Source organism: Hyla sarda, unplaced genomic scaffold, assembly GCF_029499605.1.
Source record: "Hyla sarda isolate aHylSar1 unplaced genomic scaffold, aHylSar1.hap1 scaffold_1095, whole genome shotgun sequence".
NCBI lineage: Eukaryota > Metazoa > Chordata > Amphibia > Anura > Hylidae > Hyla > Hyla sarda.
In genome coordinates this window covers 41,672-57,703 of record NW_026607715.1, presented here as the reverse complement: position 1 = coordinate 57,703, position 16,032 = coordinate 41,672, and the positions used below count along the sequence as shown (strand labels likewise).

Here is a 16,032-nt window from a genome sequence, read left to right as displayed (position 1 = left end):
ATATACATGTAGCTGAGCTGTATGTGTACACAGCAGAGCTGTATATGTGTAATGTACATGTAGCTGAGCTGTATGTGTACACAGTAGAGCTGTATATGTGTAATGTACATGTAGCTGAGCTGTATGTGTACACAGTAGAGCTGTATATGTGTAATGTGCATGTAGCTGAGCTGTATGTGTACACAGTAGAGCTGTATATGTGTAATGTGCATGTAGCTGAGCTGTATGTGTACACAGTAGAGCTGTATATGTGTAATGTGTATGTAGCTGAGCTGTATGTGTACACAGTAGAGCTGTATATGTGTAATGTGCATGTAGCTGAGCTGTATGTGTACACAGTAGAGCTGTATATGTGTAATGTGCATGTAGCTGAGCTGTATGTGTACACAGTAGAGCTGTATATGTGTAATGTGCATGTAGCTGAGCTGTATGTGTACACAGTAGAGCTGTATATGTGTAATGTGCATGTAGCTGAGCTGTATGTGTACACAGTAGTGCTGTATATGTGTAATGTGCATGTAGCTGAGCTGTATGTGTACACAGTAGAGCTGTATATGTGTAATGTGCAAGTAGCTGAGCTGTATGTGTACACAGTAGAGCTGTATATGTGTAATGTGCATGTAGCTGAGCTGTATGTGTACACAGTAGAGCTGTATATGTGTAATGTGCATGTAGCTGAGCTGTATGTGTACACAGTAGAGCTGTATATGTGTAATGTGCAAGTAGCTGAGCTGTATGTGTACACAGTAGAGCTGTATATGTGTAATGTGCATGTAGCTGAGCTGTATGTGTACACAGTAGAGCTGTATATGTGTAATGTGCATGTAGCTGAGCTGTATGTGTACACAGTAGAGCTGTATATGTGTAATGTGCATGTAGCTGAGCTGTATGTGTACACAGTAGAGCTGTATATGTGTAATGTACATGTAGCTGAGCTGTATGTGTACACAGTAGAGCTGTATATGTGTAATGTACATGTAGCTGAGCTGTATGTGTACACAGTAGAGCTGTATGTGTGTAATGTGCATGTAGCTGAGCTGTATGTGTACACAGTAGAGCTGTATGTGTGTAATGTGCATGTAGCTGAGCTGTATGTGTACACAGTAGAGCTGTATATGTGTAATGTACATGTAGCTGAGCTGTATGTGTACACATTAGAGCTGTATATGTGTAATGTACATGTAGCTGAGCTGTATGTGTACACAGTAGAGCTGTATATGTGTAATGTACATGTAGCTGAGCTGTATGTGTACACAGTAGAGCTGTATGTGTGTAATGTGCATGTAGCTGAGCTGTATGTGTACACAGTAGAGCTGTATGTGTGTAATGTGCATGTAGCTGAGCTGTATGTGTACACAGTAGAGCTGTATATGTGTAATGTGCATGTAGCTGAGCTGTATGTGTACACATTAGAGCTGTATATGTGTAATGTACATGTAGCTGAGCTGTATGTGTACACATTAGAGCTGTATATGTGTAATGTACATGTAGCTGAGCTGTATGTGTACACAGTAGAGCTGTATATGTGTAATGTGCATGTAGCTGAGCTGTATGTGTACACAGTAGAGCTGTATATGTGTAATGTACATGTAGCTGGGCTGTATGTGTACACAGTAGAGCTGTATATGTGTAATGTACATGTAGCTGAGCTGTATGTGTACACAGTAGAGCTGTATACGTGTAATGTGCATGTAGCTGAGCTGTATGTGTACACAGTAGAGCTGTATATGTGTAATGTGCATGTAGCTGAGCTGTATGTGTACACAGTAGAGCTGTATATGTGTAATGTACATGTAGCTGAGCTGTATGTGTACACAGTAGAGCTGTATATGTGTAATGTACATGTAGCTGAGCTGTATGTGTACACAGTAGAGCTGTATATGTGTAATGTACATGTAGCTGAGCTGTATGTGTACACAGTAGAGCTGTATATGTGTAATGTGCATGTAGCTGAGCTGTATGTACACAGTAGAGCTGTATATGTGTAATGTGCATGTAGCTGAGCTGTATGTGTACACAGTAGAGCTTTATATGTGTAATGTACATGTAGCTGAGCTGTATGTGTACACAGTAGTGCTGTATATGTGTAATGTACATGTAGCTGAGCTGTATGTGTACACAGTAGAGCTGTATATGTGTAATGTACATGTAGCTGAGCTGTATGTGTACACAGTAGTGGTGTATATGTGTAATATACATGTAGCTGAGCTGTATGTGTACACAGCAGAGCTGTATATGTGTAATGTACATGTAGCTGAGCTGTATGTGTACACAGTAGAGCTGTATATGTGTAATGTACATGTAGCTGAGCTGTATGTGTACACAGTAGAGCTGTATATGTGTAATGTGCATGTAGCTGAGCTGTATGTGTACACAGTAGTGCTGTATATGTGTAATGTACATGTAGCTGAGCTGTATGTGTACACAGTAGAGCTGTATATGTGTAATGTACATGTAGCTGAGCTGTATGTGTACACAGTAGTGGTGTATATGTGTAATATACATGTAGCTGAGCTGTATGTGTACACAGCAGAGCTGTATATGTGTAATGTACATGTAGCTGAGCTGTATGTGTACACAGTAGAGCTGTATATGTGTAATGTACATGTAGCTGAGCTGTATGTGTACACAGTAGAGCTGTATATGTGTAATGTGCATGTAGCTGAGCTGTATGTGTACACAGTAGAGCTGTATATGTGTAATGTGCATGTAGCTGAGCTGTATGTGTACACAGTAGAGCTGTATATGTGTAATGTGCATGTAGCTGAGCTGTATGTGTACACAGTAGAGCTGTATATGTGTAATGTACATGTAGCTGAGCTGTATGTGTACACAGTAGAGCTGTATATGTGTAATGTACATGTAGCTGAGCTGTATGTGTACACAGTAGAGCTGTATATGTGTAATGTACATGTAGCTGAGCTGTATGTGTACACAGTAGAGCTGTATATGTGTAATGTGCATGTAGCTGAGCTGTATGTGTACACAGTAGAGCTGTATATGTGTAATGTGCATGTAGCTGAGCTGTATGTGTACACAGTAGAGCTGTATATGTGTAATGTGCATGTAGCTGAGCTGTATGTGTACACAGTAGTGCTGTATATGTGTAATGTGCATGTAGCTGAGCTGTATGTGTACACAGTAGAGCTGTATATGTAATGTGCATGTAGCTGAGCTGTATGTGTACACAGTAGAGCTGTATATGTGTAATGTGCAAGTAGCTGAGCTGTATGTGTACACAGTAGAGCTGTATATGTGTAATGTGCATGTAGCTGAGCTGTATGTGTACACAGTAGAGCTGTATATGTGTAATGTGCATGTAGCTGAGCTGTATGTGTACACAGTAGAGCTGTATATGTGTAATGTGCAAGTAGCTGAGCTGTATGTGTACACAGTAGAGCTGTATATGTGTAATGTGCATGTAGCTGAGCTGTATGTGTACACAGTAGAGCTGTATATGTGTAATGTGCATGTAGCTGAGCTGTATGTGTACACAGTAGAGCTGTATATGTGTAATGTGCATGTAGCTGAGCTGTATGTGTACACAGTAGAGCTGTATATGTGTAATTTACATGTAGCTGAGCTGTATGTGTACACAGTAGAGCTGTATACGTGTAATGTACATGTAGCTGAGCTGTATGTGTACACAGTAGAGCTGTATGTGTGTAATGTGCATGTAGCTGAGCTGTATGTGTACACAGTAGAGCTGTATATGTGTAATGTACATGTAGCTGAGCTGTATGTGTACACAGTAGAGCTGTATATGTGTAATGTACATGTAGCTGAGCTGTATGTGTACACAGTAGAGCTGTATATGTGTAATGTACATGTAGCTGAGCTGTATGTGTACACAGTAGAGCTGTATATGTGTAATGTACATGTAGCTGAGCTGTATGTGTACACAGTAGAGCTGTATATGTGTAATGTACATGTAGCTGAGCTGTATGTGTACACAGTAGTGCTGTATATGTGTAATGTGCATGTAGCTGAGCTGTATGTGTACACAGTAGAGCTGTATATGTGTAATGTGCATGTAGCTGAGCTGTATGTACACAGTAGAGCTGTATATGTGTAATGTGCATGTAGCTGAGCTGTATGTGTACACAGTAGAGCTTTATATGTGTAATGTACATGTAGCTGAGCTGTATGTGTACACAGTAGTGCTGTATATGTGTAATGTACATGTAGCTGAGCTGTATGTGTACACAGTAGAGCTGTATATGTGTAATGTACATGTAGCTGTGCTGTATGTGTACACAGTAGAGCTGTATATGTGTAATGTACATGTAGCTGAGCTGTATGTGTACACAGTAGAGCTGTATATGTGTAATGTACATGTAGCTGAGCTGTATATGTGTAATGTACAGGGGTGTGGAAATTTTATAAAAAACTACTTGTCCACGGGACTAAAATGGAGCAAAATCTACTTGTCCCGGCCAATTTTCGCTTTTACGCTCTGATTTTTTCCTCCTCGCCCTACAATAGCCATAACTACCTACTATAAGGATATCTTTGACAGCGGCGATCTAAAGGGTTAATAGCCAGCATGCTGGCTATTAGCGGCGGCCCCCGGCTACTGAGAACAGCCGGGGGCTGCAGAGTATGGAGCGGGCAGGAGTCCGGAGCCCACTCCATACTCCCCTGTGAGCGCCGCAAGCATCTTCCCGTGCAGACGTGCATCCGCTCCCCCCCCCCCCCAGCTCTCCGAAGGTACAGCTGGGGGGAGCAAAGGCAGAGGACGCAGGTCTGCACGGGGAAAAATAAGCCACGCCCCCCTCATCTCCCCCCGCACGTCTGCAGAGCAGGGGAGAGAAGACAAATACACGGCTTCTCATCTCCCCTGCTTCGGAGGACACAGGTTTTTATAGCCGGGGGCTGCAGAGTATGGAGCGGGCAGGAGTCGGGAGTCCGCTCCATACAGACTGCAGAGGTCCGGGCGACTTGTCAGGTCCGGCCCTGCTTCCCGAAGCCTGGCTAAGGGCCGGACAAATTCACCTGCCCGGCGCCCAAAACTGCTTGTCCCGGGTGTCGGGCGAGAGGAATTCCACATCCCTGAGGGTGTCTCCTTTATAAATGAGGGTGTGTCTATTATAAGTGTGGGTGTGTCTTATAATTGATGGTGTGTCTATTAATTCAAGCTGTCTCCTTTATAAATGTGGGCGTCTCTTATAATTGAGGGTGTCTATTATAATTCAAGGTGTCTCCTTTATAAATGGGGGTGTGTGTATTATGAATGTGGGTGTGTCTTATATTTGAGGGTGTGTCTATTAATTCAAGCTGTCTCCTTTATAAATGTGGGTGTGTCTTATAATTGAGGGTGTGTCTATTATAATTCAAGGTGTCTCCTTTATAAATGGGGGTGTGTGTATTATGAATGTGGGTGTGTCTGTTATAATTGAGGGTGTGTCTATTATTTATGGTGTGTATAATTTTTTGGGTGTGTCTATTATAATTGAAGGTGTTTCTTTTATAATAATTCCTTATTTATATAGCGCACACAGATTCCGCAGCGCTGTACACTCATATTGGTCCCCATTGGGGTCTCATGTTTTTGAAGTGTGGGAGGAAACTGGAGGAAACCCACAGAAACATGGAAGAACATACAAACTCTTTGCAGATGTTGTCTTCTGTGCTGTAAGGTAACAGTGCAAACACCTGAGCCCCCGTGCAGCCCCATGAGGGGGGTTTATCCTAATATATATATCTGGTTCATTACGAGTCCAATCCTCCTCCCTTGTGGGCCGGCATGGTATACATTAGGTGGTGGGTGTTTTCTTATTGGATACTTCATGTGTATATATGGTATATCCTCCCACTGTACTGAAATAGTATTGTCCTATGTCATTAGATTATATATATATACATCCAGCACTGTACAGTGTATCTCAGTGATAACCTGTAACCTTGATAATGAGAACATGTATTGAGAAATATCCCATAATATGTAACATATGTGAACAAAGAGCGATCTGTCAATCATGGCCGGTGGGGGCGGAGTAACTGCAAGGACCCTCCCTCCTGGTTCAGGCAGCATGAAAGTTCTAGAATCAGAACATTTTCCATACACATTATTATTCCCCCATGTGATCGTGTGGTGCAGACATAGAAGATAACTCACATCTGTACGGCCGGGTTCACACTGCAGAATCTCCGCGGGCGTCACTAGGACGGCACAGAGTAAGCGGATCTGCCGAAAGATCTGATTAGAAATGCATTTCTGTCTATGGGGATGGAAATGCAGTCCGCATGGTCCTAGTGCCGCAAGCGGAGGGATGAGATGGATAAGGAACTCTGAGGGAGATTCTCAAAGAATTTTGCGCCAAACAAAATCAGTTTTGCGCCAAAATTTTGCTGCGAAAAGTATTGACCACATTTTCAAAGAGCTTAGTGCAGCAGTTTACACCGTTCACGTCAGTTTTGTAAAAGTGGGCGTGTCCACGTATATTGTCGGCTTTACAGGATATTTTCAAAGGAGAGAGTCCAGTTTACATGGAAAATTTCACTCCAGCTTTATGATAGAAATCACAGAAATGGCGGTAGTTTTTATTGCTTTTGTTTCTTAGTTTTTTTGGAAAAGGTCTTATTTAACTAATTAATTAAAAAGAAATAATTATTATTGAAAAATGTTATAAAAAAATATATTTTTTATTTTCTCACTGCACCTGCACTCACATTTAAGCTCAGAAATGTTTTATTTATACAGTTATCGCTTGTCTGGGCACTAGTAACCATGGAAAATGTTGTGAGATGTTTCTGAAAATCGGCAATTTTTGGCCAAAAAAATTCCAATATGGTTGCAACAGAAAAAAAAATTATTGGCGCGAGAAAAAAACTAAAGTGCAGCAAAAATGCATTTTCACATACAGTGGTCCCTCAACATATGATATTAATTGGTTCCAGGAGAACCATCATATGTTGAAACCATCATATGTCGAGTACATATGTCTATGTAAAAATAGTAATTGGTTCTGGGGCCTCGGAACCATTGTATGTTGAATACATATCTCTATGGGAAACTGCCAATTGGTTCTGGGATGACCATTGTATGTGGAGTGTATGGGGAGTGTTTAACAAACCAGGGTGCCTCCAGCTGTTGCACAACTACAACTCCCAGCATGCATGTACAGCCATTGACTGTCTGGGCATCCTGGGAGTTATAGTTTTGCAACAGCTGGAGGCACACTGATAGGGAAACATTGATGTATGGGGTGTATTGTGTGTATATGTATTGTATGTGATGTGTGACATCGCATACAGTACTGTACAGTTCTTTAAATACCTTCAGGGGGGACAGAATGTCCTCCATTACCATCCTGCCGACTACAGCTCTATAGGAAAGGAAGGGGAGGGCAGCCAGCAGCTCATTGGATGCCTGCAGCAAGATGCTACAGGCTATTGGCTATGGCTGCACTGGGGGGGGGGCTTACACAGAGCTCACAGTGGAAGCCTGCGTGAGTTAGCAGGACAGCATGTGAGTAACAGGAGGCAGAACGGGGCCCATTAAACAACTGTCAGTTGCTGAAGTTGTCAGCGCTGTCAGATATCTGTTTGTATGATGGCCCCGACACACAGCAGCATCATATGTCGATGCTGCCTTCAACATACGATGGGCTCTGAGAGTCTATCATATGTTGAAATGATCATAGGTCGGGACCATCATAAGTCGGGGGGGTCACTGTATTTCCAAAGCATTTTGAAAATGTGAGTAGAAAACAGTGTGAATAATATCGCTGGAACAGAAATTACAGTAGTTTTTGAGAATCTCCCCCTCTTTGTTTGAAAAGTACATTTTTATTATACATTTGTAAAAAGGTTTAATGTATAATATTCTAGTACCTGGTGACGTATACACAGATGTGTTATTTGGATTCTATTTGCATTTTGTATAACAGTTCTGTAGGTGTATAACAAGATGTGCTTTCCGAGTAAAACATTTCCCACATTCTGAACATGGAAACGGCCTCTCCCCTGTGTGAGTTCTCCGATGCACAACAAGATCTGATTTAGAATTAAAACATTTCCCACATTCTATACATGAAAATGGCTTCTCTCCTGTGTGAGTTCTTTGATGTTCAACAAGATTTGATTTCTTAGTAAAACATTTCCCACATTCTGAACATGTAAATGGCCTCTCCCCTGTGTGAGTTCTTCGATGCACAACAAGACCTGATTTAGAATTAAAACATTTCCCACATTCTAAACATGAAAATGGCTTCTCTCCTGTGTGAGTTCTTTGATGTTCAACAAGATTTGATTTCTTAGTAAAACATTTCCCACATTCTGAACATGGAAATAGCTTCTCTCCTGTGTGAGTTTTCTGATGTTCAACAAGCCACATTTTAGAAGTAAAATATTTTCCACATTCTGAACATGAAAAGGTCTTCTCTCCTGTGTGAGTTATTTGATGTCCAACAAGATGCGATTTCTGAGTGAAACATTTTCCACATTCTGAACAGGCAAATGGCTTCTCCCCTGTGTGAGTTCTTTGATGTCTAACAAGATGCGATTTCTGAGTGAAACATTTTCCGCATTGTGAACATGCAAATGGCTTCTCCCCTGTGTGAGTTCTCTGATGCACAACAAGATCTGATTTAGAAGTAAAACATTTCTCACATTCTGAACATGAAAATGGCTTCTCTCCTGTGTGAGTTCTCTGATGTTTAACAAGACTTGATTTCTTAATAAAACATTTCCCACATTCTGAACATGAAAATGGTTTCTTTCCTGTATCATTTCTTTCATGTCCAACACCCTTTCTATGACCTTTATTTTGCTGAACATCCTGTGATGAATGAGAAGACAGGACCTGTATATAAGGATGAGATGACAGATCTTGGCTGTGAAGGGCTGAGGGTGTATCTGGGATAATGGAATGTTCTTCATATGTATCTTGTGTGATATCATCATCTGCTTTATAATCTGAAGATATAAGATTCTCCTCTGATCTCCTGGTACAAGAATCTGCAGAGAATAACACAGATTTTATTAATAACTGCGCCCATATTTATAGTCTTTTTAGTAGAACATTATAAGTGCAGCATGTGACATCATGGAACCTTCTCCCCGTCCTCCGGATAATAAATAGTTAATGTAGACATAATATCGGGTCTTCAGGTCACATACACCCCACTCCTGGACCCCATCACACTCCCATCCAGCAGCAATGAACAATCCATAGGGCACAAATCAGACGACAGCCGAGGCGGTTCAGAGCCCCCAGCAATACAGAAGTGCTGGGAAATATCCCAAATTATTCCTCTAGTCGTCTACATGGAAATCCTGCTGACTATATAAGATGGAGACTACAGAGACAATAAAAAGGGTTAATTATACTCACCGATTTGTTTCTCTGGTCGTCTCCACGACAGCGCCCTCAGATTGCCTCCGCCTGATTGGACAGGGAAAAACACTGAGAAGTTAAAAGACCCTCCCCTTCCTCTCCCCTCCAGTGTATTTATAAAGAACACTGAGTAGAAAAGGAAAAAAGTGGTAACTAAAAACCAACCCCAAAAGTTATCACCAAAGGGTGGGATGTATGGGTGCTGTCGTGGAGACTTCCCAGAAAACAAATTATTGGTGAGTATAATTCACTCTTTGTCTAGTCGTCTCTAAGATAGCACCCTGAGAAATACCAAAGAATTATTAGGGAGGGACCACAGCACCTAGAACTTTGCATCCAAGTCCTGCCATTAGGTCAGGTCTATAGTGTTTGGAAAAGTTGTGCCATCTTTTCCAGGTAGCAGCTTTACAGATCTGTTCCACCGAGGCTGAAGCTTTTTCTGCCCAAGAGGAGGATACAGCACGAGTGGAATGATCCCTTATCTCTGAGGGGGATCCTGACCACTAGATGTATAGGATTCTGAGATGGCTAAACAACTCCACCAAGAGATAGAGCTTTTAGAGGCCTTCCTACCTCTATTAGGCCCTGCAAACTGTATGAACAGGTTCTTATCCTTCCTCCAGGTACTGGTGACGTCTATGTAGTTAAGGACAGCTCTCCTAACATCCAAAAAACTGAAAGATCGCTCCTGCTCATTGTTAGGATGAGCACAAAAAGACGGGATAACAATATCCTGGGGAAGGAAGAAGAAACTTCTGGAATAAAGTTTGGGTCTAGTTGAAAAATAATCTTATCATCTAATACTCTGAAATAAGGTTGTTGAATGGAAAGAGCCTGAATTTCCCCAACTCTACGGCTGAAGTGATGGCTACTAGGAACACAGTCTTATGGTAAGAAATTTCAAGTAAATTGAATCTAACAGTTCAAAGGGAGTTTTAGTCGGAGTTAAGAGGACCGTATTTATATTCAAGGAGGAAAAGATTTTTTTATTCTGGGTCTTAATGTGTCCGTAGCTTTCATGAACCTGGATATCCAGATATCCTCTCCTAGTTTAGTCTGATAGAGTGCACCTAGGGCTCTACCTGTACTCTACGAGTGTTAGGAGAGAGGCCCAGATCAAACACATCTTGGAGAAAGTCAAGAATTTTAGTGAGACTCAAAAGTAAAAGATGACCCACACCAGGAGGCATATTTCTTCCACACCTTAGTGTACATTTTAGAGGTACGACTTGCCAAGAGGGTATTGAGCACTCTATCTGAGAATCCCTTCTTCTCTAGCAGGAACTTTTCAGAATCCATGCTGATAGACTGAGGTTCTGAACCTGCCTGTGTAGAATTGGTCCCTGAGAGAGCAGGTCCTGGTGAGCAGGGAACATAATTGGCTTGTGCAGCCTCATGGACTGTAGGAGAGCAAATCATCCTCTTATGGGCCAGAATGGAGCCACTAAGATCAGGGGCACTTCTCTTGACTTAGCTTCTGTAAGACCCTGGGAATCACTGGAATAGGAGGGAAGGCATATGCTAGACAGAAGTCCCATGTCTGAGCTAAGATGTTTGTCGCCGCTGGATAGTCTCTTGGATTGAGGGAAATATTTTTTCTGTTTTCCTGTTTTTTCTGGTAGTGAATAAGTTCTTCTGAGGGACACCCCATTTCTCTGTTATCATCCTGAAAGCCCAGTCTGCTAGACACCATTCCCCGGGATCTAGGGTCTGCCTGCTGAGAACATCTGCCTGTAGATTCCAGACTCCTGTGAGGTGTACGGCTGTTATGGATAAGATTCTGTCTTCTGCCCAAGAACATTTTTTCTTTGCTATTGATTGGAGATGACTGTGCCTGGGGCCTCCATAATGGCGGATAAAGGACACTGCCGTGGTATTGTTGGAGTGAAGAAGAATGTGCCTGCCTCTCCAAGATGGTTCTAGGTGTTGGAGAGACATCCATATGGCTTGAAGCTCCCTTAAGTTTAAGAATTTCTTAGCTAGTACAGGTCCCCATCTGCCCTGAACTGCATGATCCACCGTGTGGGCCCCTCATCCCAACGTGCTGGCATCTGTGGTAATAATCAGGGGATCCTCCTGAAACCAATTAACCCCCTGACTCAGGTTTCCTGGGAGCGCCACCAAGCTAGAAGGTTTTTTACCTTTAGAGGAATAAGTACTTTCTTCTCCTGAGAAAATAGGGATTTGTCCCATACTGATAGGAGCCATCTTTGTAGTGGTCTTGAGTGAAATTGGGCCCACCTCACTGACAGGATGCAAGAAGTCAGGAGACCCAGCATAGACATTGCATAACGGATTGAACAAAATCTCCTTGCACAAAACTCTGTCACTAACTGTTGTATCTTCAACTTCTTTGCTGGTGGGAGGAAAGATTGTTAAAGATTCCAGTTTAAGAGAACTCCTAGAAATTGTTTCACTGGACTGGAAGAGAGATCTGATTTTTCCACATTGAGCATCCAGCCCAGGCTCTGAACAATCTGAATGGTCCTGTGAATGTGATCTTGTAACAGAGGAACAGAATCCACCACTACCAGAATGTCGTCCAGATAGGGAATAATAAGAATAGACTCCTTCCTTAGAAGGGACACCACCTCCGACATGAGTTTTGTAAGGATGCGGGGGGCAGAAGAAAGCCCGAAGGGCAAACAGACAAACTGGTGGTGACGGATTCTGCCCCCTCAGGAAACTGCAAACCTCAGGAACTGCTGAGATTTCTTGTGAATTGGAAGATGGTAATAGGCGTCTTTTAAATCTATAGTTGCCATTACTGAATTTTCCTTTATTAGAGCTACTGCTGATTTCACCGTTTCCATCTGGAATTTTCTGTACTTCACACATTTGTTCAGGGGTTTCAGCTTTATAATAGTTCTGAATTTTCCATTGGGCTTTTTTACCAAGAACAGGCGGGAGTAATGCCCCTGCTTGAGCTGATTCGGGGGAACCTGAACAACTGCGCCCAAGTTCAATAAATCCTGAACACCCTGAAGAATCTGCGAGGAATGATTCGAAGTTAGAGTTATTACAAATGTTTGAGGAGGAGAGGTGGTCAATTCTACTAAGTAGCCCTCCTGAATGATGTTCACAATCCAGGGGTTGGGAATTAAAGCTTCCCAATTGGGGGCAAAAAAGGTTAACCGAGCCCCCACAGGGATGGCGTCATTGTTTCTTGGTATCGGAGTCAGGCTGGGTGGAATTAAGTATGAATCGTCTACCTCTGCCACCCTTGCTATAGGACCAACGTCCTGTTTTTCTTTCCCTCCTCTATAAGATTGACCTGATTGGCATAGGAGACGAAAAGGAGTTTTCTTTGTAGGTTCTGCTTTCTCCCGAGGAAACCCTTTTTTTTATTATCAGCTACTTTAGCGCCAGGATGGAATCTAACTCAAGACCAAATACGAACTGACCGTGAAAGAGTAACAAACATAATTTGTTTTTGGATGCTAGATCCCCAGGCCAGGACTTTACCCGTAAGACACGTCTTGAGGAGTTAGATAACACAGCTGTACATGCAGATGATCTGACAGACTTGCCAATCTTGAGGAGGGGAAGAGATTCAAGAATCTGTTCACGAGGCGTATCACCTTGAAGATGCAGGTGTAGTTGATCTAGTAACACACCAAGGGTTCCAGCAAAACAAGTAGAAGCAACACTAGGGCGCAGAAGGGTCACAGCAGCTTCTGACTAATGGCAGCGCAGGATACTGGGTTCTGCTCACTCCTGGATGTCGGGCAGAACGGGGGGAGAAGATGGACGCCGGTACCCGGCCAGAAGATGGCGCGGGGACTGCAGATCGTCGCTGTAGACAGGAGCAGGTAGGGAAAAGGACAGGAGCAGGTGGGTGCCAAACTGCAACTCCCAGGATGCCCAGACAGCCAAAGGATATGGGCATGCTGGGAGTTGTAGTTTTGCAACATCTGGAAGGTCACAGTTTGGAGACCACTGTTACAGTGGTGCCCAAACGGTAGCCTTCCAGATGTTGCCAAACTACAACTCTCAGCATGCCTAGACTGCCCAGGCATGCTGGGAGTTGTAGTTCTGCAACATCTCTCCCTTCAGATTTTGCAATGTTCATGAATTTTGGAAAATTGCTGCTCTACTTTGAAGCCCTCTCATTTTTTCAAAAAGTAAAAATATGTCCATTTTATGATGCCAACATAAAGTGGACATATTGTATTTGTGAAGAAAAATACAATTTATTTGGAATATCCATTTTCCTTACAAGTAGAGAGCTTCAAAGATAGAAAAATGCTAAATTTTCTAAAATGTCATGAAATTTTGGGATTTTTCACCAAAAAAGGATGCAAGTAACGCCGAAAATTTACCACCAAAATCAAGTACAATATGTCACGAAAAAACAGTCTCAGAATCAGAATATTCGGTAAAAGCGTTTTAGAGTTATTAATGCTTAAAGTGACGGTGGTCAGAATTGCGAAAAAGGGCTTCGTCCTTAAAGCGTACCTATCATAGTTCCAAAAAAAATAAAAGTGATATGTTACTCAGTACCTAATCCTGATCGTGTACATATAGGATTTATGTCTGTGGGATCTTTATTTCCAGAGATATAAGCATTTATCTGTTGCTCAGTTACTTTTTCATTGTGCAGGCTGGAGGGGGCGTGGCTGTCTCTCTCCCTCACAGTGATGACTCATCTGCTCTGAGATCGGGAGGAGCCTGGGCAGTCAGCCAACTCTACTCTGTAACCCTTTCCTCTCTGGTTTTATGCTGTGTCATGTTACACAGAGGAAGATGCTTGGAGCTTGCCTGCAGTAATCAGAAGACATTATGGCGAGTTCATAACAGGATAAAATGTATAAATATAAGAATAAATCTTTATAAAATTAGTGCAAGGATTGTATAGATAAAAGTACAGCATTTTTATCAATATGTTTTCTATCTGTTTTATCTTTTCCTAGTAAAGTTGGATGCTAATGAACATAGCTGGCACTGGCTGGCACTGGAGTTCCCCCACAATAGGGACAGGCACTGGAGTAACCCCACAGTAACACAGTTTACCCAAATTAGGTAGCAATTCCACCACATTAGCATAGTTTCCCCAACATTAGGTAGCAGGTCCCCCAATATTAGGTTGCAGGTCCCCCACATTGGGCTGCAGGCCCCCCACATTAGGTTGCAGGCCCCCCACAATAGATTGCAGGCCCCCCACAATAGATTGCAGGCCCCGCACATTAGGTTGCAGGCCCCGCACATTAGGTTGCAGGCCCCCCACATTAGGTTGCAGGCCCCCCACCCCCCAACACACACAGAGACACACATATATACATAAACACACACACATATACATACAGACACACACACATATAAATATACATACAGACACATACATAAATATATCCATACACACACATATATATACATATATACACTTCCACACACACACAGACATATATACATACAGACACACACATATAAACACACACACACAGACACATATATATATATACAGACACACACACATATATACATACACACAGACACACATATATACATACAGACACACACATATATATATATATATATATACTTACACACACACACATATACATACACACACACACACACATTTATACATACAGACACACACACATATATACATACACACAGACACATATATATATACATACACACACACATATATATACATACAGACACACACATACACACTCACCTGTCCTGCACTGCGCTTCATCTCCCCGGCGGCCTGGAGCGGCATCACTGACGTCCTCTTCCACTGGCCGGACGCCGACGGAGGAGGTAACAGGGGGACATGATCCGGCATTCGGGTGTAATGGCAACTGAGGGGGGGGGGGGGGTCTATGGGGTTTACACATGATCGCAGCTGAGAACGGGGGGGGGGGGGGTCTGGGATACTGCACCTGGGGGGGGGGTTAGGGGCAATAATGGGACACAAGATCGGGTGCAGCTGAGAACCTAGGGATGCCTGTGTGTGCGCGCTCCCTGAGCTCAATCACAGGCAGTGCGTGCCCGCGCATAGGCTGTATTCATACGGCTGAATTCTCCTATACTGGATACCACCACGCTTTACGGCCGGTATCTGGTATACTGCAAAATCAACACTAGTCTGTCTGGCTATAGACAGACGACCCCTAGTGGTGGCTATTTTTAGATTAACTTTCTGGGGAAATTGACATTTTTTAAAATAAATTTATATTGCAAAAAGCCATCATATGATTAGTTCTGTAACATATAAAAAGTTTTCAACAATGACAGTGCCTCTTTAAGGGGTTAATGTTGCTGTGGACAGGGAAGGAAAGCATCTTTTTATCTCCCAAACCTCCAAAAAGTTCATCCTGAATTGTTTTTGATTCTTGAACCTCTTCTATACCAATGGCTCGGATTAATTCCTCAGTATCCTCAGGACTAAACAGGAATTTTCTGAAGCCACGGTCCTCCTCTACCTCAGGACATTCAACCACTTCTTCTTCCTCAATATCCTGAGGAGCGGTAGATTCCTCTGAATCAGAACAAGTAATCGCCTTAGGTTTTTTGGGGCCTTAACTACAGCTGAAGTGGAAGCGACGGGCTGAGATGATTTAGCAGCTTGAATCTCTGTGTGGATAATCTCCTTAATCTCCCTAATAAGGTCAGGGGTTTCCTCCCTAACTAAATTAACCAAACATTTTTTACCTATCGGTTTTTTGAAGAAACAACCG

General features: G+C 42.6%; 1 protein-coding gene across 1 annotated transcript in view; it reads right to left on the bottom strand.

Annotated features, from left to right (window-relative positions):
• Positions 1–7,104: 7,104 nt before the first annotated feature.
• LOC130300710 (zinc finger protein 271-like) overlaps positions 7,105–16,032 on the bottom strand; it is a 47,662-nt gene continuing 38,734 nt past the window's right edge. Inside the window, exon 4 of the mRNA XM_056551572.1 lies at positions 7,105–8,730. Within this exon, the coding sequence (XP_056407547.1) occupies positions 7,871–8,730 (860 nt within the window). The 3' untranslated portion in view covers positions 7,105–7,870. The remainder of the gene's footprint in view (positions 8,731–16,032) is intronic.